This window comes from Athene cunicularia (assembly GCF_003259725.1).
Source record: "Athene cunicularia isolate RWA chromosome 5 unlocalized genomic scaffold, athCun1 chr5_part2, whole genome shotgun sequence".
NCBI lineage: Eukaryota > Metazoa > Chordata > Aves > Strigiformes > Strigidae > Athene > Athene cunicularia.
Window position 1 is genome coordinate 11207291 of NW_020799102.1, and position 25705 is coordinate 11232995.

The 25705-nt window shown below is 42.6% G+C and overlaps 1 protein-coding gene across 1 annotated transcript in view; it reads left to right on the forward strand.

Annotated features, from left to right (window-relative positions):
* The window catches only part of PRR5L (proline rich 5 like), a 43041-nt gene continuing 17336 nt past the window's right edge, over nucleotides 1–25705 (forward strand). Inside the window, exons 1-4 of the mRNA XM_026850623.1 lie at nucleotides 1–51; nucleotides 11996–12256; nucleotides 13638–13718; nucleotides 17112–17160. Coding sequence (XP_026706424.1) covers nucleotides 12099–12256; nucleotides 13638–13718; nucleotides 17112–17160 — 288 coding nt within the window. The 5' untranslated portion in view covers nucleotides 1–51; nucleotides 11996–12098. The remainder of the gene's footprint in view (nucleotides 52–11995; nucleotides 12257–13637; nucleotides 13719–17111; nucleotides 17161–25705) is intronic.

Genomic DNA, 25705 nt, shown 5'->3' on the forward strand with positions numbered 1-25705 from the left:
CTCCCCGCGCCCGGCGGCGCCGCCGAAGCCAAGCGCGGGCATAAAACCTGGGTAAGTTCTTCTCTTTAAAATATTAAAAATAGATCCTCCGGCTCCATAGCGCTGCCGAGTGAGTCATTTCCAGACCGAATGCCTCGGTCTAACCGTTCCCCCCAGGAGACACAATCATTCTGAAAACGGGGGTGAAGGGAGAGTGATTTTTCTCCCCTTTTTCTGTAGATAAATTGAATTAGCGCGTAGCCGCGGCAAGAGGAGATGAGAGCTGTGAGTAGCCGGCTGCCTGCTTAAAGGAGCGAAGCGTAGCTCCATCCCTTTCTCTCCTCCCTCGGGCCTCTCCCCTGTGGTGATGCCACCCGAGTTGCCCCGACGAGCGCTCAGAGCCTCTCTGCCCTGGGAGAATTCACAGTGCTTTCCATTTTCGTGGACATCATCTACTTTTAAGTTCCTTCAACTGCAAAAGCCGTCCCCAGCAACCTTCTTCCCCGCGGGACACCCACCACTGCCACGCGTCGTGTCAGCAGTGACCCCAGTCAACACTGTTCGTGGCTGGCTGTGCTGAAAAGAATACTATTTTTTTTTCCGCCTTTTCCAGTCATATGATGATTTGTTCATGTAACTGGGCTGTCTCAACTAGAGGGATTTTTTTTTTGTTGTTTGTCAGCAACAAGTGCTGAGCGTATTTATAAGCAATGCTGCAGTTCTGTGGCGTGAAAGGTTTCAGTTACTCAGAACTCCTTGGTACCTGGATCAGTGTGCAAGAGCTGTTTGCATCTTGCATATGCTGCTGTGTGTGCGTGTGTGTTTAATGTGTATACCCGTAGATCTTACTTCTCGGTGAGGCATCACGCGCAGGGCACAGAAGCTGATGTGTAGGCTACGTAGTTCTCTTCTAAAACAGTTGCCACAGTCCAAACTCTGCACTGGTCCCTAATGGTATCGATAGATCAGGTGAGACAAGACACCGGGCTGAAACTTGGAAACCGCATCGCTAGGGGTGAAATCCTATTCTCTGACCCCTGTGAAGAACTTTGTTAGCATATTGGCAACTAAAAATGACCTATAGCTGAAAATATGTGCAGTCAGGTATGCCAGCTATTTCACAGCCCTGTGAAGGAGGTTAGGTTTGAGAACGTATTCTGCGGGAGCAACCCAAATCCAATGTCATTTCTATGTAGGTAGGTAGAGAATTGTGATGTAAAAGCATTTGTGTTCTTTTTTTTTTTTCCATTTAGATTCAATTTCTGCTATTAAAGCTATTTATATCTTACAGCCAAGAGAGACCATTGTGATTGACTGACCTTTCACATAGGGTGCACAGTGCTGAGAGATCCCTGCAGAAGGTTTGCACCTTTTCTTTTAGCTGTAATATGTAAGAGATCCACGAACTTGAAGGTGCTACCAAAGTACTGAACTAAATAAATAAAATATGAATCTCTTGTGTTCCAAAACACAAGAAAAAGCTGACTTCACATCCCAAGTAAATTAAAATTTCGCAGTAATCTGATACAATGTACGCTCCTGATGTACAGTGGCGTGGCCAACACAGGTTGGCCATAGGCAATGTATGGTGTTCTTGCTAAGATTTTAGTACCTTGGTCTTCTATAACATGTCAGGGGCTGGAAAATTCTTGGACTTGGGTTAAAAGACAGGTGCTTTTTGGTGAAGCTAGGAAGAAACTTTTCCAAAGATGGGTTATTCTGTGGTTGTCTCTTATGGGGGTGTCCTGAGTCTCTGATTGCGATAGCTGCCGAGTCAGGGAGGGTGCATTGCCTGGATGGTGCCTGCCAGTTGGCGGTGCCAGGGGCAGGCAGGGAAGTCCAAGCACACTCAAGCCCATATAGGAGTCTTTTTTCTGTGTCAATTTAGGAGTAATATTTCCTTTTGGCAGTTTTACAGCAGAGTTAAGGTGACAGTTTCACATTTGTCTTCAACCTTCAAGATAAAATTCTTTGTAATTAGTTTTATGCAGAGTGTTTATGGGCTGTCTGATGTCAGCTGAGACTGTGATAAGACTTCCAACGTTCACTTTCAAAGTTCATCTGGAACACAGGTAGTGTTTACTGACTCCTCAGTTCCTTCTGGAAGAATTTCAATTCCTTAAATTTCCAGCAACCAAAGGCACAGAATAAGCAAGATATTTAACCTTTTATTTGAGAAATAAGCTTCTATTATTATTGAAAGACTGGAGGAATGGGACTTCAATGAATCATCAAGGGCTTAGAAGTAGCAGGCAAATAAGTACTAGAATTGTATGCTTTTTGTGAGTCATTTTCAGAGTTCAGTTTTCATATGTGACTTTTCTAGGCGCCTGTAGTATTTGTGGGTTTTTTTCCCCGTTATGTCTTTTGTACTCATTGTTTCTGCTAATGTGAACTCAACCATAAATTTGCACTAAGTATGTCCTGGGTTCCAGTGCTTATTCAGTAGGGCATAACAACCCGTTCCTACTACATGGGGCTAAGTGTAACTCAGAGGATGGAAGATTGTGTTGAGGATTTTAGCAGAAACCCACAGCTGAGGGTGGGCTGTGATATATAAGCAGCCTATTTAACTGCCATGTTTTGTAGCCCCGGGGTTAAAAATGTGGGGTATACTTATGTTTTTGATAACAACATCAACAGGAATGTGAAAGTGAAAAACAAACAAAAGGGAATAAGTATAAAATGCAAGAAAGCATGAAGATGGTCATCATTCTAATTGCATCAGAGATAGTTCCTCAAATAATTGCAGTTGCTGACGTTTGATTTTGATGAAGCGTATCCTGCATGCTTTCTGATTAACATTCCTAGGAAATTAGACAGGTCATTACATTTAGACTGATAGGATTTTTTTTTTTTTTTCTTATGAAACTGAGTTCTCTCCCCATTCCATGCTTGTTGTGCCTGGCTGGCATCTTTAAGAAAGCATCCCTTTGGCTCTCCCTTGTTTGTTCCCCTCCTGGAACTTTATGACTTAGTTTGTGAATTTCACCACATGTAACCAAGGAAGGAAAGGTCGAAGAGGATAAAATTTCTCTGACCTTTGTGAAAATGTTTTTAGAGGCCATGCTGAAGGAAGAGCTCTTGATTGGGGTTAACCCCCTGCATGTGTGAAATTCGGAAGGGAGCGTGATGCGGGAGAGCGGGGATGTTTTAGTTCTGCTGCTCATGTAATTACTGAATATGAACAATTTACTTGTTGAGCATCTATGGCTTATATTCCTTTTAAATACAAACCAACAGCTTCTCTGTATGCTAAGCAAAACTGCTGTGATCTCTACCGACGGTTCAATGTACTTTGTAGTTTGTTTTGAATGAGCTAATACGTGTATTTCCTGAATTTTGCAGCAGATGCTTCTTGGGAGTTATTTGAAACAGGCTGAAGCTGCTAAGTTAGTTTCTGGGTTTGAAAACATGTTTTTCTACAGCAAAAATTTTGATGGCTTGCTCGTACTTCTGTCATTCCAGCAATACATTCCTGGCCTATTTTGCCCCAGTAGGGATGCACTTAGAAGTACATGTATTAAATGCTGTTCCCAGTGGTGGAAGGAAATAACTGTTTATGTGCATGTCATCTGTTTTTTCTTGTCCTCATGCTATAGCTTGTTCTCATATAGCTGTGCAGATTTAAAAGTCATTCCATTAGTCAACAGAGTTTAAGACAGGTAGGTCTGGGCCACTGAACTGGGGGACTGAGCTCCTTAGAGCTATTAAATTTTTAAAAATAATTTTTTAATTGCATTTTTAAAATAATTGTTTAAACTTTGCTATCAAATCAGTGATGGGTTTTAGAATGTAACAGCTTGAGTAAAGCCTTGCTGTGGAACTGGAGACAAAGCAATGGTGATTTTAACTGCTGTCTGAAGCAAGCTACATCTTGGTGGGTAAAACTCAAAAGAGGGATGCAGGTAAGATTGCTGCTTGAAAAATCAGTTCTGGCTGATGTGGATTAGGACAGCACTGCACTGAGTTTAATTTGAGAGGATGGTTACTGCAGCTGTTGTGGATACAACTTTTTTGGAATGCCTAAAAAACCTTAAGGCTTTCAGTTAATCAGAAAATTATTATTTCTCTCTGCTTTTCTCCCTTTTATCCCTTCTTCCTTTCTATTGGATAGGGTTCTTATTTAACCAAAGAGGTAAGTGTATTTTTTTCAGTCCAATCCAGTCCATCAGTTTTATGATTTTGAAACTCCACTATGTTTTTGCTTCTTGCCTTTCACAGCTAGGTTTTTGGTGTGGTAGCTGCTTATACGGGGAATACAATTTGTTTCAACCAGATTAAATCAGTTGCTAGTGCATCTAATTCAAATTTGTCTCTAGCTTCATCTGAACAGCTGAGTGAATCTAATGAGGTGTTCTCCTCTGTCCTCCACCCAAGCATTTCAGAGTGTTTTGCAAATATGTGGTGCCTCTTCATAGCTGTAACAATTTTCTCCATTTTTGAATGATGCGAGTGAAGTGAATTAAGTAATGTTTTTTAAATGACACAGAAGACCTGGGGCAGAGAACAAAATAACTTTGTTGTCTTAGATGCTACTCCTATATTACAGAACATTTATTTTTCTGTATGTTCTTTACTATAACCTGATATCTTTACTTCACATTTAAGTGGCTCACTCTGTGCCATTACTGATTTCTTACTTTTTTATGAGGAATTGTACTATCATGTATATAGATGTGAAGTAGCAGTCTTACTTCTAAGAGGCCGTCAACTCCAAAGGGGTTGCAATGAACTCTGAATTACAGAGAAGTCTCTCAGACTGAGATGGGATATAGGCAAAGGTTTTTCCCCCTCCTCTTCTCATATACCCTCTCATTCTAAGCAGAGTTTCACTCTGAGTTTCAGGTTTGCTTTAACCTCAGGAACTCAAAGCATAACTAAGTGGAAACCACTGAGTTTCTTTTCAGATGTTACGTGGCTCTGCTATCGAAGCCAAGTTAGATCTGTTTGTGAATTTGTTTTCAGATGTATTATGAATAAAGGCATCGTGTGGGTCCAGTTTGAAGAGGGAATATATAGAAGAGGGGGGAGGAAGGCAAGGATGCTGGGGTCTGATTTGTGGAGATGGGTGGTACTAGGAAGATAGGGAAAGGGAGATCTTGTTTTGGGTCATCAGAGGGTAGCAGTAAAATTGTTGGATGTATGGGTGTATACCAGAGTGTCAATGCTTTGTATTGAGGGGCCTGTTTTCCTGTATTCTGTTGATGTTACTTCCTTTACATACTTCATCTCAATAGGTAGAATCTTAAAAGTTTAATTAAGGGTAGGTGAGACTAGTAGAACACCTTCAGACTATGGGGCACCAAGTTGCTGCCTTCGTGGTGCCCAGCAAAAGAATAATAATAAAAAATTGACACCTTTTGGTTTTGAGTCAGCTTTGGAAAGGAGAGGTGGATCACATGAATCCTTGTCCTCTCCAACTCCATGGAATAATTTGAAAATTGTTATTAAAGGAGCTTAGAGGGATATTTTTGTTTGGTGAAGGCCTGGGAGGTGGAAGACCCAGATAAGTCACTTCACTGGCTTTGCAAATTCATTTCCTCAGCTCCAAAACGATAATTGTTTTTACTCTTCTTAGTAATCCTCCAACAGCTCCTGATGAAAGGAGCGTTTTGAAGGACTGAGTGGCCCATCCCTGCCTGAGATACCTCAGGGCTTTCCCGTGGTGCAGGGTGGGGTGGTAGAGCTGGAGGGAGCTGTGGGGCGGGCAGGCTGGCAACCCCACTGACCACACAGAGACACTCTGGGGCCAGCCAGGGGCTGGCAGGAGGTGTGCAGTGGGCCTGCAGGTAACACTTGGGCTGGCTGGAGCCCTGCGCTTGCCAGCTGGCGTGGAACCACCACAGAGAGCTTGAGGCATCATTGCCTGCCGTTCCCCGTGGGACAGTGCCTGGGGCAGGGCCGAATGGGGTGCTGGCGGAGCACAGTCCTCCTTCCTGCCTTGGTCCTGCGTGGCCTGGGATCCTGAACGTAGCTTCTCTAGTTTCCCTTTGCAGAATTTCTGAGCTGGCTTTGTCAGTGGGATTGCAGAAACAAGTGGCATTAATATATGGATGGAAGAAGCTGTCTTAAAGTCTGCAACGTCTTAAGACTTAAGAAGCAGTCTTAAAGTCAGTCCTACTGACAAGACTGTCAGACCCAAAGGCTGTCCTTGCACTCTTCCATTTACCTTCCTGAGCTGCAAATGTCTCTTAACACGGGCTGTGCTCCTGGTGCTACATGAGCACGCCCGAAGGTATACCCTGTTGTGTGAGGGGCTGCCCAGAAGAGCTTTCTCTTACATTTTCCTTGATATTTCAGGGCTTGACGCAAGCCATATTAAGACCAATATTTAGATTCCTATTGCTTCTGATAGTCTGATTAAGCACTAAAATTTTCATGAGTCAAATTTCCAAAGGTGTGAAGGCATGAAAGGATGAGGGTGTGGGAAGGACCAAGATTGGGCCCCAGACTGTCTCCACTCTTGCTTTCGATAACTTCTGACATACATCTAAGACACAGCTTCTGATCAATGTTAACCACAATCGACCTTTGTTAGTTATTGAATAAATCTCAATTTGATAATCTTCTGTCCTTCTGAAAAGCAGACCTTGTTTATTTTTAAGAAACTGAGCGATTAGGGGCTATAAGAGGAACTGGATGTGTTGTAAATTTAAGTGGCAAATGCTGTCAGTGTTTTGTGGGAATATAAACTGAGTTCATGTATGTGCATGTGTTGTTGTGATGACCTAAAAGTTGAAGTTACAGGTTGCGTGCTGCTTTTCTACTTCTCAGTGTGGCTGTGTAGCAATAAATGAGGGATTTTTGTCAGAAATAGTGTTTTCAGATCTCTTCAATTGAACTTGAATCAAGGATTATGCCAATCACTTACTTTGTTAAGGATTTACTGGGTTGAAGGGAGAATCAGCTAACATGAATCTAGATGGTTCTCTGCCTATTTTTTGTGTCTGAGGTAGGATGAAACTGCTCATTATGGGTCAGTAGGCCTAGTACAGAAAGAGATTCTTCATAAGATTATACTTCTTCCACACCCAAAATCATTACAAAAATTTCTTGTGCAAGTTGCAGTTCTATATCTTATGGTCATAGGTTATCAACGTCACAATTGCACAAAGCATATAAAGGAGAGGAAAATGGGAAGTGTATATCTTTCTTCATGAAGGGTCTGGTTTTTTACCACTAAAAAGTTGCTTATATGGCAAAACATCACTTGTATCTGGATAACCCCTCATTCTCTGTTGCTCTGTTCCAGGAGACTTGGGAAATGCTTGTTTGGATGAATTGAGGGTCCTGTGACTTCTCCACTCTTCCTTTCCCTCCCTTGTCATCTGGTTTAAAGTTACTTTTTGACTTGTGGCTTTTTGGTGTGAATTTAGTGTGAAGCAGTGTTGGTCCAAGTTTTCCTCTAAGCAGCATAAGTGGTTGTAGTGTTTGCTGCCTCATCACTTCCATTAGTGGCTGTTGCTCTGAGACTTGCAGAGAAGGCATCAGAGGAATTTAAAATGATCTGTTCTTTTGTTAAATCTGTTACCATGGGCTTTTTGTTTGTTTGGCCCCAAATTCATGGAGATTCATGATTTGGAAGAATTGCTGCCAACTTTTTCTTTGGGTTATTCTTTCTTTAGTAGAGAGAGATACCTAGGTATATTGCCTGATCTTGCTTTTCCTCCAGTCAGTCAGATGTATTATGGTCTGTGGGGAGGGAAAGGTCTTTTCATGAAATCATTTTATAATGATTTCTCTGTTGGTTTTCATAGCTAACTGAAAACAAACGATAAAAAATTCCTAGCTTGATGACTGTAATGTTTTTATAAATGCCTGTATCTGTGTGTGTTGGAAAAGGATTTGTCTCCATGCTTGATTCTCCTCTTTAAAGATTTAGATTAATCCTAAAATTGTTTACTCAGATGTGATGAATTACAAGTGGATGAAATTACATTGTTGTCAGATTGACTCATCCTCCTGCTTTGCTCCCCTAGTTGGGAACATTGACTTCCAGCTTTGAAGTGTTTGCTCACTTGAAGACCTGGGTTTTACACAGATGAGGTATCTCCCTTGTTAGAGATTTAGAGGATTTTGATCACTGACTTTTGATGTGATAATCAAGGATAAGAAGGGGAAAAAAAAAGATCAGGGGTAGGACAGCTGAAAGGGAAGGAAAAGCAATACCTATGTCTCTGACTTATGGCAAGCTTCTTCCCCAAAAAGATGTGCAGGGTCATTAAACAAGATGAGGAGAGGGGGGAATGTTTTAGGATCTATCAGCTGGCAAGCAGTTTGAAATGCCCTGATGCCCTGTAAAGCGTTGCCCCGGCAGCTGGAGCATGTGACAGCGAGAGATTATCTTGGTGTGACTGTATCTCTTATGCAGTTGCTGCACTTTAGTCTCCAGGTCTTCATGCCTTTTGTAATTAACGGTGAGAATGTTGCTTGGTGGTTGGAGCATGCTGAACTCTGCATAAAAGGGGAAAAATAATTGCTTCTCTGTAAAGTTTCTTCTAGTTCTGCGTTTGATAAATAACAGGGCTATGATTATTAGAAGTAGGTTTTATTTTGTAGTCTTCTAAAACCCTTTAATCTTAGGAGAAGGAGACTGTAGGTGTGAGGGAGTTTGGACAGAAGGCCTCTAGGAGGACGGTATCTGTTTCTGAATATTTCTGCGTGATTCTATGAGACTTCTTATGGCAAACTGAAGAGAAAAATTGTTCCTTGCTGTACTCAGCATTTTGCTAAATACTCTTCATTCCCAATAGCTAAAATAGCCTGAATACCATGAGGGCTTCTTACTAACCTATAACTATGTTAATGCCTTTCTTGCCACAAGGGTAGCTTCAGTAAAAAGCCAAAACATTACACACTGCAGAATGCACACAGTGGCCACGGCCAACAAACTGCTAATGCCACTTTCCTCTGAAAATGAAACAGTATTTACAAGGCTTCCTTGCTCTGGGGAAAATTTCCAGTGGGAACTAGTTGCTGTGAAAGGAAAATCTGGTCTGATGGAAATGTTTGGTTGGGTTTGGGTCCTTTGCTGTTCTTTCACATGCACAGGATCTGCAAACTACTTGTGCCAAAAGTCTGTGTTCTAGGAAATGCTCTGCTACTTTGTGTTTGGTGAAACTCTGCAAATAGTGTCAATAGTTTAAATAGTTCAATAGTTTAAATAGTCTGTGGGCATGGGGAGAGGATGGTCCTTCTCACAGACTTTGGCGTTTTCAGGTCTGATAACATGAGGATCAGCTATGTTTGGGTACCATTTGATGGGTAGCCTGCCTTCAGAGTAACAGTTTGCTATGCCTGCTAGTTAACAGTTAGCAGTTTAGATAAGATAGGAGAGATTTATATCTTTGAATCCTGAAGAAATTCAAGTAAGACTCTGAATCTGGTCCTAAAGCTGAAGGTCTTGTCTTAAATTCCTGACAAGAGGCTAAAGTAAGGTTGCCTTGACAGTAACACAGGATTGCAGGCTGGGGTTGGGGGAGGAAGGGGGAACAGAGGTGTCTTATCTGCTCTTTCCAGACAAGAGCTTGTTATTATCTGTCCGGGTGACTTGAGCAGAGATGAAGGAAAACAACATGTATGTTTCCGTGAGCAGAAACAAGCCCGTTCCCTTGGTAAGAAGTGTTCAGGAAATTTGTCATGGGGCCCTGTATAATGCCATGGTTCTGCTGCTGTGGAATCAGTCTCATAAATCCTGAGCCCAGGCTGAGGAGGGACCTTCCTGACAGTGGTGTTTTACCACTTGTACGGAATGGGCCAAAGAATTTCCTACACAAACTTTAAATATATGTATGTTAAGGCACGGAGGTGGTTTTCCCAATTTACGTTTCTGAATTTAAGCTTTCTCCTTGCAGTTTAATCTCACACAACTTAATATAAATGCAGTTGTATAAAATTATTTCATTGCCAGGTGAAAGATACTCATCTGTGCTTACGGCACCTGGAATAGTGATAGGAGGAGGCTTCTGGGCTGTCACAGGCATCTTGACCACTTCTTTCTAGCCCCGTTAAACGCCTACAGCTGATCTAAAATAACACTTGCATTGCCCTGAAAAATGTATGCTGTTTTCCCTGTGTAAAAATTGTTAAGCTAGAGATTTTACTGCACTTTTGGGAGAAGTGAGCTCTCACTCATTCAGCTCCTCACGCTGTCAGCTTTGGAACTTGGAGATGACAAACACTGGCACAAGCACTTGTTTTGCAACCAAAATATCTGTTATGCTTTGCCTCCTGGACACCTTTTGGTATGTTGTGAGAAACACCTGCCCTCGGCTCTCCAAGGTGCTGTAGCTTTTATCCTCTAATGATTTCTGAGGTGGTTACAATTGTCAATAGAGAAATTGCTGACAGATTGAAAACGTGTGGGCGATGTTATTTCAAAATGCACACAGAAGATCTTGCTGATTTGGTTGTACTAGCTTACATTTATTCTTAATTTCTCGAAGTTATGATTTATTTATTTATTTATTTATTTAGTAATTTGGAACAGAGCAGCCACAGAATCAACAGATTGCTGCCCTTTCCAGCAGCAACAGTCAAGACCAAGCTGATGCCATGAAAGACTGTCTGGGCTTTGTCATCTCTAAAGACAGTCAGGAGTTGTCTAAAGACAAAAAAAAGTTGCACTTGTAGCCACATTTCAGTTCCACAAAGATCTGTGCAAACTGTATTTAGCTTGTGGGGGAATAACAACTGTATTGATTTCTTGAATAGCACCAAGAATGATAGTACTGCACATTTCAGTGCCTAAAACCTGAGGTTTTCCCTCTTTCTCCTCTAACTTCTTCGATGGCCAGGCACACGGTGTCTGTGGCACAGCAGGGACTGGTGGGAGCTTCAGGGCAGTTGATCCCAATTTGACAAAGCCATGCAGAGGCGGGGTAGCAAAATCAGCTCAGCGTGAAACGGGGCTGGCCGGGTGGGAAGAAAGCTTTTCTCTTGCATGTAAACCGGTTAATTATAGTTTGGGGAGTGAAAAGAGTTTCCTGAAGCTGAGCACTATTCAAATTAGAAGCGCTGTGCTTCTATTTATTTGACTGAAGTATTTGGCACATTTATTTGACTGATCATCTCTCTTTTCACCTCATGCTGAAGATGCAGTGGAAAAGAGAAGAGATTTTGCTTTCCACCTCTCATCTGCTGTTCAGTTACACTTTTTTGTTGAGTTGTTTTTTTTCCTCCTCTCTTCTTTCTCCCACACTTCCATTCTTTAAACTGCCAGCTACATCTACTCCTTGTATTCATCTGAAGTGGGAAGATTTTGAAGTACAGAACCTTTGGCAAAGTTTTTTTGTGGTTTTTACCCAAGCTAACTTTTATTCTGTGGTTTGCTTGGTGCTACATATTCATCTATATGGAGATGATGATCAGAGTGGAAAGTATGGATATTTTGTGTTCAGCCTAGCAATTACTTCTTATTCTGTAGAAAACAAAACAAACATAGAAGTCCTGCTTACTCTCAAAATATCTGGTTGTCAGACCTCTTTTGCAGAAGCTCCCTATTGTATCATTTTTGTAATGAACTGATAATGAGTGGGTTTATTCTCTTGCACAACACTTGTCAAAAAAAAAAAAAAAAGCATTGTGTTTGTCTTCATCTTTTCTTCCATTGTTCATGATTTGTTCCTTTCTCTTTCTCCAGTTTCTACTATTTTATACTGAATTGCTTACTGTATTTAAAGATATATTTGTAAAGTGCCTCTGGCAGAAGAGTTTAGGCACCTCTATTCTTGCCCCTCTAGCTGAAGTGGAAAGAGAGTTCTTGCTTGAATTTCTGTCTGTGTTGGACAAGATAGGAGAGGGGGCTGCAGTTGAACTGCGGAAGATTTACCCAAATTTTCTGTTAACAGGATAGGATATTTTCACCCCTCCCTTCTCTGTCTTGCTCTTTTCCTTTCTCTTTGTTTTGCACAACTGCTTCAATTCCTTCACTGTCTTGCAGTGCATGTCCATGTCACAACCTGATGCTAGAGGGAACTGCTAGTCCAAGGCTGACTCTTTGCTTTTGCTGCAGGCTGAGTCCTGAGGCGTGAAGACTTGTTAACATCGCTGAGATTGATGCTTAGACCCTCAAGAGAAGAGACTTTCTGACAGCCTGCTCCACTCCACCTGTCCCTATGACTGGAGGGTTCACTGTAGCTCTCCAGTTCCACAAGATGGGTTCATTCAGAAGGCCACGGCCTCGCTTCATGAGCTCGCCGGTCCTCAGTGACCTGCCACGGTTCCAGGCCGCCCGGCAGGCTCTGCAGCTCAGCTCCAACTCTGCCTGGAACAGGTGAGCAGCACCCACCGGGCTGAGACCTGCCGCAGCCCTACCACACAGGCTGATCTCTGTGCTTCAGACCATTCATGGCTAAGCTCGTCTCGTTATAAGCACGCATGAATTTTTTGCATGCCCAAGTTTTACCAGCATTGAAAGCCTCTATTGAGGTGAAAAAATTAGACTTAGTAGTGTTCAGCCTTGGTTTTGGCCAACATTGCTCAGAGGTACTGTCTTGAAGTAAAACAGAATTGTTCTTTGTCAACAGTTGCATCTTTTAAGTACCATTTTGATACTTAAAAGTGCTAGGAAAAAGTACTAGAAAACACATTCCTAGTACTATAATAAAGGCCAGTTTCTCAATGCACAGCGGGCATTTATTTGTGTATTATGAAGCTTTTACCACAGTCGGGTTCCTCTGAGAACTGCTAAGCTTGTGGCTTCTACCAGCATTTCCTATTGACAGCCAAATCCTGTCTGCAGTGATGTTGTGCAACAGTGGCAACTGGAAGAACAATATGTAAGGGGAAGAGTGAGCTGTCCTGATCTGGTCTGCTGCTATCAAAAGTGGGTGTTCCCACCTGCCCGTGTGCCACCTTGCACCAGCTCTGTGCTCCACAGACCCCTCTCACTTGCTGAGTTCAGCTTACTGATGTCGCACAAAAGCATCCCAGCAAAACCATCGTATTTTTGTGCCGGGATAGTGAGCTGGGGTCCATGAAGTGTGCAAGTGCCGTAAATGGCCCATAAAAGGGAATGCCTGACACATCCTTGTTAGCCATGGTGAGCATTTAGACCTGCTAAACCATCTTGCTTGCTGTTGCTTTGTGGCTTCTGCTGTGTTGGTGAGAGAAGTAGGAGTTAGAAGATCTTCCAGCAGCATCTTATAAGCATTAATGGGGCTAAAGTTTGGGTCTGCCTGAGGTGATGCTGGCTGCAGAATCTCTTCAGCACAGACAGGGTCCTGCCAGGTGCTGCAGATCGGGTGGTTCCTGCTAGCACTGCCCGATGATATGCTTGGCAGGTATTGCTAAAAATCAATGTCTCCTCATATCAACTAGCCTGCAGCACACAGCAGAGATCCCCTAAACAGACATGTTAAAGATATCTCTGGTGTGACCGTGTTCTTTGTGAACAGTTTCCCTGTAACGACTTTCCCTCGCTTGCTCTAGGCGCAGCTTGAGGTCAGTTCTGCCCTGTCTCCCATGAGAGATGTAGGTAAATAAGAGTGATGATTTCCAGGGGAGAAAGAGTGGAAGTATTTAAGTGCAATTAACCTCTCCACCCCATGATAACCACTCAGCTTTTGGCAGCTAGCTCACACCACACTCTGTGTTAAATCATACTCGTGGCTGTTATTTATGGATGTTGTACTGTCTTGTTTCTTTTTTGGCAGTGTTCAAACAGCAGTGATAAATGTGTTCAAAGGGGGAGGCTTGCAGAACAATGAGCTTTACACCCTCAATGAAAATATCAGGTAAGTTCCTGAAATGCAAGAAGAGGGATTTTTGTCGCTGCTTGCTTGGTTTTGTTCCTCTACAGAACCCAGTTAGAGCATACTGGTGGGAGGAGCAGGGATCAAAGCAAATTTAAGCACAGTTTTGGGGTTTCAGTCTAACTTTTTTGCTGTTAGGTGGAGTGAATGGCATGGGGTGCTTGCATAATGTTTCTCTGACTTGTGTGGCTGTGTACCTTTGACAAGGACGGGATGTGTATTGACTTGGATTACAAGGATTTTGTTCCCTCCTAGGGAGTTTACCTCTTCTGGCTGTTTGTTTTTTTTTTTTTTTTTACACATTTTTATCCTGGCATTTGTGATGCTAGTGACATACGTTTTCTAAACCCAAGCTTCTCAGAACCATGGAGCGTTTAAAATGAAAGCAAAACATGACATTTCATTTAAAAGCTTAATCTTCACATCATAATTGCAGAACAAATCCTGAAAATGGAAACCATAAACATAAAAAAACTAAAAGCCTGACAAACGTTTTCTAACACTGATACTAGTGATTATTTAAAGTTGTTTTATTATTTTAAGCAGGTTTCATTATTATCTGTGGTTTCATTCTGATTATTTGGAAAGTTTGGTTAGCAATAGATAGCACTGTAGATTAGCTAAAGAGCAACTTCTTGCCTTGGTTCCAAGTGCTGCAAAGAAGGGTGTTGTCTGAGCTCATTGATGTAGTTTCTCCTCCCTCTCTTTCCCACTGCATCCATATTCCTTCATCATGTATGCTGTCATATAGGTCCTTGCTTCTTCTTTTATATGCTCCCCCCCCATTCCTACTGCATTATTCCTGAGCACCAAGATTCAAATGGCAATTTGGGCTAAGTGTGTGCTAAGCAGCAGTCTAAACAACCCGTTTCTATACTTTCAAATAAATGCAGGGCACGAGACTCTATCCTACTTGGTCCGTTCCCAAAGGTGAAAGTTTAATACAGTTCCTTTTGAGAGCTGAGTGAGGGCAATGTCTCATGCTTTAATGGTATTTTAGTGTGCTCAGGTCAGAAGTCCAGAGTTAGATTTAAGTACTTGGAGCAGTCTTAATCCTCCATGGGATGAATATTTCTGTACGTGAAAAGAAAAACAAATGTTGTAAGACTCTGGAAATACCCTGACTGGCAGCCTGTTGGCGGGCTTGAGGACTGGCTTTGGGTTTTGTGACTTGACTGCCAGGTGGTTGCCCATGGTGGTGGCCGCAGCCTGCTTTCCCTCCCCGGTGCAAGCAGGCATTCCTTCGCCAGGCAGAAGAGCCCAGTGGCTGGACCATCTTCTCTTCCAGTCTGTCACTGAAGTGGATTGAGACTGTGAAGAGCCAGATGAAGGACAGGAAACTTGCTGTGAACTGTGTATGCTCTGAGCACAGAGCTGGTGGTGGGAGGGGACATGCTCTCTTTCACGTACAGGCACTCCTGGACAGCACTTGGAAGCACTCACCTTGAAATACATGATTAATGTCCCCGCAGGTGCCCTGAGCATTGGTTACATCTCCAAATGTCATTCTCTAAATAGGCCACTTTAACATTCAAGTAGCTCATTAATGTCAGTCTGAGGAGCAAAGGACATATTTGTGTGCACACCCGCAGCCTTGCACCTCTGACTCTCGGGGAAGCTCCCAACACCCTGTTAGCTCTGTGTGCTGGAGCGGAATCTCTAGCTTGACTCTGGGCAAAAAGCCAGACCTGTCAGACAGCCACCCCATGTGTGCCAATAGGTTGAGCTGGTGCGTTTTCCTTGTTTGTAGTTCTCCGATCAGCTCCTTGGTGGCAGTTAGCAAATACAGTGCTTTGAGAAACTTAGAGATTCTGCACAGCACTTAGTTATTTGACAGTGGGAAACACAGGAGAGTTTGAAAATAGGACAGTAACGACAGGACCAGGAGACAAGCAGGTGGTATAATTTTGCTCTGGATTGCTGCCACCAAGTTTTTATCTTGCTGTGATTTGATATCGTCTTAGTGGACACTTTTTTCTTTTACTGCTCTGAAAGTCAGTTTTCACAGCAAGAGGAAATGTTAGAAGTGCCAACAGGAGATGGGATTTCAGGAAGCAGGAGGTGGCCATGATTAGGAGGAGACCACTCCCTTAGGTTGTCTCTAAGGTACAAGCCTCCGGTATTGGTTTTACCGGCATGAGGCAAAGTCCTGCCATGGGCTTGTCGGTCAGGGAAAGGGCCCTGGATTCTGCTGAAGCCAGTAGAAAAGCTTCTGGTAAATGGGTACCCAAAGACTCACCTGGTTTATCCATCTTGAATAGAAATGTGCTTTGAGATTGACGGGGTGAATATAACCACTCTGAGAGAGAAAGAGTAAAGACACATTGGCATGCAAGTACATGGGGAGGAGGGAAGGTTACGGTCAAAATCGACCTTCAGCAAATATTAGGAAAAAGTGGTGAAGTTTATTAGTAAGATCCCAGCCTGAGAACTGTATGGCCCCCGATTCAAATGCCATTTTTGAGCACTCTTAACATTGGTGAAAAGCAAAACTTTAGACTATCAGAAAAATACAGTGTTTTTCAGTGGCAAGCATTAGGTGCCTTTTAAATTTTAGGCAGAATTTACTGCTAGAAGAATTTATGCTCACAGTCACTGAAAGCTGAAAGTGCAAATGCTCTGAACTTTGTGAATTATTATTTTTTTAATGCTTCTTCTGATGTAAAACAATGCTGAATTTATATTGGAGTTTTGAAATATAAATGTGTATTAGAATTTCAAACTTGTATCACAGCCTGCTTTAAAAACCAACAGTATCAGAAGTACTTGTTTAGAGTGGCTTCTGTCAGCATGTGTTTAAAACACTTTCTTGTTAAATTTCTAGAATTTCTTTCTTCAAAAATAAGGTGGTGTGAGTTTTTTAAATTTTAAATGCAGTAGTCATGAGGAAGCTGAAGCCGCAGCTTCTGCTTGTGTGTTTACTTTAATGCTCTTCTCCTTATCCTCCCACCTTCTACTTCCAAGAGAAAAGGAAGTACAGCATTAAGGAGATATGCTGTTTTCAGTGAAATGAAAGGCATCTTTGTTTAAACAAAAAGCAGAATAAAATGATGAATTTCAAGCTAAATAACATCCGATTGTCTCCCCAACTTTCTGTGCATTCAGGGGGTAAATTATTTTTGCTTGTTCTAGGTGTGTGGCTTATAAATAGAAGACTTAAGTGAAACTGTTTCATTCCTTCGTAATTTGAGGATAGTCTTTGTGGGTTTTCATAGAATATATACCGAAATGTCAAAGAAATCTAACTGTGGCCAAAATGACACGTTCACATATACTCACGTATCTTTGGTATGACTGGTAGTAAAGTGTGAATACACCTGTAGGAAAAGACCAGCAATGGCTGTTACTTTATGGCTGCATTCCTTCTGTCTGCAGGCGGCTGCTGAAGAGTGAACTTGGATCCTTCATCACAGATTACTTTCAGGTATTACACGATTTGCTTGCTTTCTTTTGAGGTTTGCTCGCTTTAGCTTTTTAGCTTATAAAAAAGTTAAGACCCCTTTTTACATGCACGTAACCTACAGGTTTCACTTTTGTTTTGCTACAGAAGATGATGGAGGTACTGGACTTCTTTAATGTGGGCCTTGGGAGTAATCATATTTATGGATGTATGTGCTAAATCAAGGATAATCTTCCTTTGCGTTTAAAAAAGGCTGCTGGTAGCCTGCCAAGGTCAGGAAGGAATTCGCTTGAACTCTTAAAAGAAGATGTGATACCTTTCATAGTAGTTTACACTCTATTTCTCTAGTATAGAGAATTCAGGAGTAGGTTTTCTGCAAAAGGGGCCGGCAAAGGGGAAGAGGAAAGATAAAGGCTGTCTGTTTTTGGGGGCGGGCAGAGAAGGAAGTCCCTATCAGCAGGAAATCAACCTGGTACTGCCTTTTAGTCCCACAAATATAAACGAAACCTGTGAAAAATCAAAGGATGGAAGATGAGGGAAGACCTGACCAATCACAAATGTGAATAAATGTTACTGCCTTTTGCTGATACTGTCCAGATAGACAGAGGTTCAAATATAACCACATGAAAGTGCGTTGGATGATTTTGAGAGAGCGCTGATGGCTTTCAGCGTTGTAAGTTGTTTGGTGTAGTGTTGATTTAAAAAAAAGGAGGGGTCTGCTGAAAACAAGAGGGTTTTTTTCCCTTTGAGTGAGAGAGAGAGAAAATTTCAGTGCTTGCTAAAGCGGCGGAGACTTCTGCATACTGTGCTAACAGCTTAGAAAGGGGAAAGAGAAGACGTGTTGTTTCTTATCAGTATTAGATTACGTGACTTAAAAAAAAAAATCCCCCATGCTATGTTGTCAAGTTCGAAGCAACCTCCTGCCCCAGAGGTAGTTATGTCTCACTTCTTTAGACTCTATCTGTACAAGTCATTGCCTGGAAAGAGGTGGCTGCTGGCTGAAAGGTGGGACATTTCCTAGACAGTGAGCAGGGTCTGGTGGCAGTCCAGAGAAAAGGCTGTGAGCTCATAGCATAAAGTGCCTGGCTTAAGCAGAAACCTGCTACTGCTCCTGCGAATTTAAAAACAGGCAAATGAAAGTTTGCAGCTAAATATATATGGCAAATTGAAATCTGAAGGGTTAGGAGTGGTGTGTGAGGCTGGAATAAGCAGTCTGGAGGCAAATTCATGCACCTGTAAGTCTGAGCAGAGCATGGAGCTGGGCAGGGTCTCAAGGGATGCAAGGTGCTGACGTACGACTGTTATCTGGGCTTTGAAAATTCAGGGGGTACTGAAAGAGGCCTGGGGGGTTTCCAGCGCCAGGGAAGGCACGACTGCATGATGTTTGTGTGCAAGAGGAGCTGACCACTGCTGGGGATTGGGTGGCTCCCAGTGCTGGGCTCTGGATGTGTTGTGCTTTTCCTCCAGACTGTAAACCTCAAGCCGGCCACAGTAACCTGGGGCTAGTGGCGTTACCTGACACTTCTTTAGATCTCCTAGTAGAGCTGAGGACTGACACTGCTTAGACACAGCCTGCTCGCTGCTGGAGGCTGAGTAGCTGTGTTGTGTTCCTTTTAGCAAGCTGAGGGCATCGGATCTTGTCCTGAGAGAAGGATCTGATTGCCATCACAGTTTTGTGTAAAAGCAGGAGCAAAAGCCGAGCTCTTTCACCCTAATGGCAGGGCTGTACTGCTTCAGCCACGGGCCACAGTCACAATGTGCTGCACTACTGCCATGGCCTTTGCCTTGGGAGATGCAGTGCAAGGCCTTGGCTGAGTTTGCTTTTCTGTCAGTCTGTCTGTTCACGTGTGTGCAGATACCTCAGCGTAGCTGTACTAGTTTGCCTGCAGCTGTTGTTCTCCCACTGAAGCCACTGGGACTCAAATTTAATTTCTGGGATTTTTTTTTTTGCTCAGTGTTAAAAAGAATAACTTGGCATCCATCAGACGTAGCCTGAAGTAAAACTCTTGGTGCTGGCAAGCCAAGAGACAAACCGTGAGATAAAGGCTGTTGTAGGAGATGAGCTTTTTTTCCCTGCTGTGAGCTAAGATGCAGACTTATTTCTGATTCTAGACTGACAGCACGTGGCAGTGATAGAAGTTACCACTCTCTCCTGAATGTCTTTACTCAAAAATCCTCAGGCCATGGAGTGGGGTAAGACTATTCATGTGCCAAAGAAGGTCTGACAACATTATTTCATTTCTCTGTGGGTTCAGTTTCGCTGCTGATGCCAGCTGATTTACAGCAATACTGCTGCCACCAAAATGAGCAGAGATGAATCAGGCTGCTGATTTCACTGAAGAATAACCTTGAAAGAAAAACTAAAGTTCTCAACTGCTTCTTGACTTGTGCTCATCACCTCTGACATGGGGGAGGTGATGGGAGTGGGTCACCAGGACGGGGAGTGGAGTGAAAGTGCATCTTTTGGCAGCGACTTCCTCCTCCATCTGTTAAAGCCCATTGAAAAGCTATCCCAAAAACCAAGTTTACTTGTTCTCTTAGTTTGAAATGCACCCTGAAGGATCTGCTCTCATGTGTAACCAGGCAGTTTGAAATATCTTAGCAGCAATTAGAGCAACTAACTGGGTCATGTAATATTTAGATATGATAAATTGACTTAAATGTTTTTCATTTCTTATGCCACTCTTGTAACAGGAGGCACTAAGATAATTTTTTAAATTATATTTTCCATTGTTTTAAGAGTTCTGGATCTTTATATATATATATATATATATATATATATATATATTATACACACACAATGCATAATTTTTCTAACCACTGAATATTTAAGACTAAAATGGAGCAGAGCTTTAGTAGTGAGACAAATCTACCTTTGTGATCAACTTGACTACTCACAAGTCCTTTTCACCAACAAAATACCAGGTTTTAGTTCCTGACGTTGCTAAAGGGATGTTTAGGAAATGGATGGGGTTTAGGCAGTCTTTCTCTGCTACCAAACTGTCGTCATACCAGAGTTACTGAGTCTGTTTTGTATTTGAAAGAGAAATGTAATTCCTGGAAGGGTTTTGGTGGGAACTTGGATGTTTCTTTCTGAAGGAGATTTGTGTTTATAAATCTGCTGCTTTAACAACCCTGTTACAGATACAAGCCATCTCCTTGAATTGGAGTCTGAGTGTAAATGCCAGATAGTTGGAACTCATATTTGCTGCAGATCTGCCTTAAAAGTGATGCTTCATGCTCCAGGTTTTCCAGTACTGACTTTACTTGTGAACTGATCCGATAGATTTCTCCTTTGTACCCACTGCTCTGCTCAGTAACCCTGCAGGGACCACCCTCTTCTACTGCTGGGTTGGTTCTTAGAGGTCAGCTGAATTGCCACAGGGAGGAATCCTATGGCTGTGGAAAGGTGAGAGGCTGGGCTTTGGAGGAACAGGATGTATCGGCTGTAAGATTTTTCAGATAAGCTCCTTTCATGCTGTCTGACCCTCCTGGTTGCGGAGAAAATTTTTGAAATACAGAACTACTGAGTGTTGATAAATTGATGCATTATCTTCCTGATTCTGCAAAGAGCCTGAAACAAAACCTTTGGAAAAGATGAACTGTTTCTTTTCACTCTCTGGGGGCTTGCTAATATTGAAACTCATGGGGGAAAATGGAAATGTTAGCTGTTTCACAGCTAACCACTTTAGCAGAACTGCCCGGTTTATGCATATTAACTTCAAACTGTCTCCTTTCGAGGCAGAGAAACCCTATCCCTTCCTGGGCTCTGTAAGCTCTTGCAGCACCCAGGGGCTGCAAATGCAGAAAATCAAATGCCCAGAGTTGGTGTTTCTCCAGCCTGATGTTGACTGTCTGCGTGGTAGGTGCAGGGTGGTTGAGTGGACAGTATTTCCTCACTTAACCCGATGAGAGCTTTGATGTCTTAAAACCAGAAGTGAAGCTGTTACATAATTTCCAGCCTGCTGCAGTGGAGAGCCAGAGGAGGTGGCAAGTCCTGACTCAGAATTAGGCCCGGTTTTATGTTTGTATGCAAAACCATAGAAACCACAATGTGTGAGCACCCATGTTTCTGGGCTGTCGAGCAAAGTCAAAATAGGAAGATGATAATGTAAAGTTGTGAAAGTAAGGAGCAGCAGTGATGAGGCAAGCCTGGATCCAAGCCACAATTGATTTTGTCCCCTTTCCCTTTAGCACAGTGAGAAGTGGGACAGGTGAAATTTCATGTGGACAGAGTTGCTCTCGCTGCATCAAGGCAGCTGCAGTGGCAGGGGGAAACATGCTCCTTCCTCTGCTGTGGCACTGTAAAGCTTTTCTGACGTCCCTGCTGCATGTCTTCATGGGACTTCAGCCTGTCCAGCATCTCTTGTGATGCTTGCTCTCCTTTGAAAGGCTGCTTTGTAAAGCCGTGCTAACAGCTGAAAATGCTGTGCATCCCTCTCCCCTGCTTGGTCAGAGACAGACCTGATGCGTCTGACATTTCTTTTCTTGGCGCCAGGTTTCTGCTTCTACCTGTTTGGCAGCAAGGCAGTAGTTGTGTAGATTGTTGGAGTGATGGTAGTTGCTGGATAAAGGCAGCGCTAGCTCTTCTCTGACCAAGTGCTGTCTCGTGCCGCTGCACAAGGGGAGAGAATTCACAGTGGTGTGATTTGTGTAGCTCAGCCATATGTCTGCAATACCCTTTTGGGTCAAGCTGGCCTTTACTGTTGTATTTCTCTCCTCGCTGACTAGGAACCCCTATTTGTGCAGGTCTGCTAATTACTTCTGCTTCATCTGGCACTTTCTAGGACTGAGCTTTCATGGAGCAGCTCCAGAGACTCCATAGCAACTGCCCGGCTCCATGATCATGGACGGGGTCACCCAGCAGCTTGGCCCCGTTACTGCGAGCCAAGCCGAGGACCCAGTCCTGGGTGGCAGTGACAGCAGGGACACCTGCTTTCAGGCCCTATGTGCATCAACTCTGTAGACACAAGTGATTCACTTGAAGTGGTGCCTAGTTGCTCACATTCCAAGTGTAGCATGGAGTGGTGCTGTGCCCTGGCCAGGGGACCGGGCTGCTGGATTTTCCCATAGCTGCTGCCTCGCTGGCACGTTGGGGTCTAGACCGTAGCAGTGCTGCCTACTCAGTCTGCCTGGTCTGCTCTCTGTACTCTCCCTGCCTCACTTCCTCCCTTTAAGTGGGCTTTCTTTTCAATCTGATTTGAAAAAAGACATCTCTAGAAGAGTCATTTTAGGAAGTTATTTCATATTTATCCTGCAATTTGTTCTCTATATAGGATCAGAGTGATCTCTTTGCTTCTGTCAATATTTCCCCTCTTTCTAGAGGAAAAAAAAAAAAAAAGGATGGAGGGGATGCTCCAGGTATGAGATGCTGCAGCTCACACAGATTTGTATTTTGTAAAACAGTGCCAAGAAGTAGGTAGGTGTTTGTGTGCAACTCGCAATAACTTTGTAGAAAATAATTGCCAAGTCAGTTTGGGTAATGCTTTTTTTCTCAAATTAACATCACATTATCCAAGAAACAGTGGCTATGCATTTGTAGAGCCTGTAAAAGTGTGGTTTAACATAACACAAAGTGTCAGTGGGCTAGAAGAGGGTGCTGCTCTTAAAAAATGCTGCGATGTGAGGAAGAAAAACTGATTTTTTCACCCATCAAAATGGGGTCAATTACTTTGAATTTGCTCAGAATCAGTGAACTCCTGTTCCAAGCTTATGTTTCTTTTTGATGAGCCAGTGTTAATTTGAAGGTGGCTTTTTAAAGGCATACTGGCCACGTTCGGCTTGGGGACGTGAAAGGAAAACAAAATTTGTCTGTAATTAAATGGGTATTCATGTAAACTTCTTCCCCTGACAAGAGTAGGGGCTTATTGGGAACTAGTAATATTTTTTGATTAGCAGGAGAATTCCTTTGTGCCTGCCTCTCTGTTGAGATGTGAAGTTGCCCGTGATGGCTTGAGCCTCTTTAGCTGCTTTTCACCACCCTTCTGCTGTACTGTACCACCTAGAGCAGAGCAAGCTGTTCTAGTGGCAGGGCTACTGCCTCAAAATCCTGGAGGTTATCCCTGTGACCAGGCTGCTGACAGAGGCAACATCTCATTTGTCTCTGGCAAAGTCAGATGGGTCCATTTTGCCCGGAGTGCAGAGGGACCCCACGCAGAAAGGGCCTCAGTGACCTGTGCTGGGAGTGACCAGCTCCCAACAAGGTGTAGGGAGGGAGAAGGTCGCTGCTGGCACTGCCAGTTCGAGAGAGGAGCCCTGGCCATTGTGCCTGGGACAGCTTCTACCTTCAGTCGTTGTGCTGGGACAACTGGAATTGCCCCTCTGGGTATGGATGGAGAAACTCACCTTCCCCCTCCCCTCCCTGTATCTGTGCCGGGAAAAAGAAGGAATTACCTGGAAAGTGTGTATGTTTTACAGTATGGCATGTGACTGTCTTCAGATTTATTATTTATTTTATCCCTGGTGATTTCAGCACAGCTTACTTTGCAGGAGTAGTGAGCACGTGCACGTTGTGGGAGGGTCTTTGAGGGGAAAAATGAAAAGTGATTTTTCTGGAGCTTTTAAAATCTTGTCTTCCAAAACTTAAGGCATTTGAAAACTTGCTTAAAGGCTTTCTCTAAGCTACACTTCTTGGTGGAATACCTGAAACAGCTATTGTGGTTTTCTGCACTGAGAAAAGTGTGTGTGTGTGTGTGTGTGTGGGGTGTTTTCAACCTTCGACATTTTACAGACTTCTACCTGCTGCAAAACATCTCTCTCCAAATTTATCGACTGCATCTACGTGTTGGGGTTTAACTCTGGGCTTTGTTTCTCTGCAGCACATGCTTCACCGTAGCAGATTTGCAGCACCCGCAGTGTGGTCACCCAGCAGCAGGGTGAGGGTTTCACCCTGGGGAACCAGGGAGGGCTTACTTGGGGAGGGAATAGCTGCCTCCCCACACACTCAGTTTAGCTGCAATTGCAAAAAGACAGAAGGTGGCAGCTAAACTTTTTCAAATAAATGCGCCCTTCAAGCTCACTTGGTGTGAGTCTTTATCTGGTCTTGCTTGCAAATAAAAGATTTATTTTTCCTCTTAGATCTGTGCCTCTGTGTTGCCTCTGGCAACCAGGGATAAAGCAGTAAAATGAGACTTGTAATCTTGACAAGGTCTGATACAGACCTCTGCTGCAGCTGCATTTATTAGATTGTATTGATTTTCAGCAAACCCTGTAGGTTTTTTTTAATGAAAATTTACCTGTCTGACTTGATCTGAGGTGGTAATGTTTGGATTGAGTCCATTTCTGAACCTGTGACTTTAGCAGAAAAGACAGATAAGTAAAATTTCCAGGTATTTTTAAGACGGGGAGAAGGGAAATGAAGTGTGGTGGTTGTGTTTTGTCGTAAAAAGTCTCTCTTCCACAGGAAAAGGAAAAATTTGAGACGATAATTGATTCATCTGGAGTAACTATATGGAGCTAAGGTTTTTTTTTTTTGTGTGTGTGTGTGTGGGGTTTTTTGGTTTTTTTTGTTTTTAATTTTAGAAACCTTAAGAATGAGCTGGCGCAATATATTTAGCACATGGAATTACTGATCATATATTTGTAAGAGCATTATAAATTCTTCACTACAGGGTAATGATTAATATATCTGTTTTTAATAGATGGAATTGTGCTGCCGATAAAGGTGTACAAATGCATACTTTGTTTGCTGACATAGCTGTAAAACAAACAAACAAACAAAAATCTCTGAATGTAGAAAGCATCAGTGATACTAAGTTATAAGCAAAGTAGCTGGAAAATTGTATCCACAGTGCTCAAGAAGCGTATGTAAATTGAAACCTAATATTCTAGTGCAGATAGAGAGTGAATTCATATTTCTTGACAGAAACAGAAGAAAATCAGCATGACACCCTCATATATATTTATATGTGTATATACTTTTTTATTATATAGTAGTTTAAAATTAGAGTGTTAAAGACCAGCTGTACATTTTCCCTGCAATATATGAGAGGTAATTACCTTGAGCTATAGGTTGAAAAATAAAGAATTGAAATACTTTATTGATAAAACTGAAAGCATTTGGAAGGATTAAAGTGCAATATCTCTCCAAACATTATCATACTGTTCAGGCAGAAAAATACTTACAGTGTAAGTGGGTTTCACTTTTTTCCCTCATAATTTTTTCCATTCCAGATTTCTTCCTTGCTCATTTTTCACATTGGTTTTTCCTGGAAAGCTTTTTTTTTTGTGCTTGTCCAGAGCCTGACATGTGTAGTCATTTATATTGTTTTTTTCCTGGAAAGCCTTTTTTTGTGGTTGTCCAGAGCATGACACGTGTAGTCATTTATTTCCGCTTAAGAAATCTAAAATTTGAATGAAGATCCAATGACTTAATATTTCCCTCCAAATCCTATACTTCTGCTACAGAATCTTTGCAAAATAGTCACCTACCATTAGTTGATAACAATGTTTGGAAACTTTTTTGGTGGTTTGGTTTTTTTTTTTCATTGTGTGAACGTATTTATCCAACTTGCTAATTGCTGTTGTCGTTGCCCAGATGAACAGCATCTCCCAGGCATGGTATCTTTGC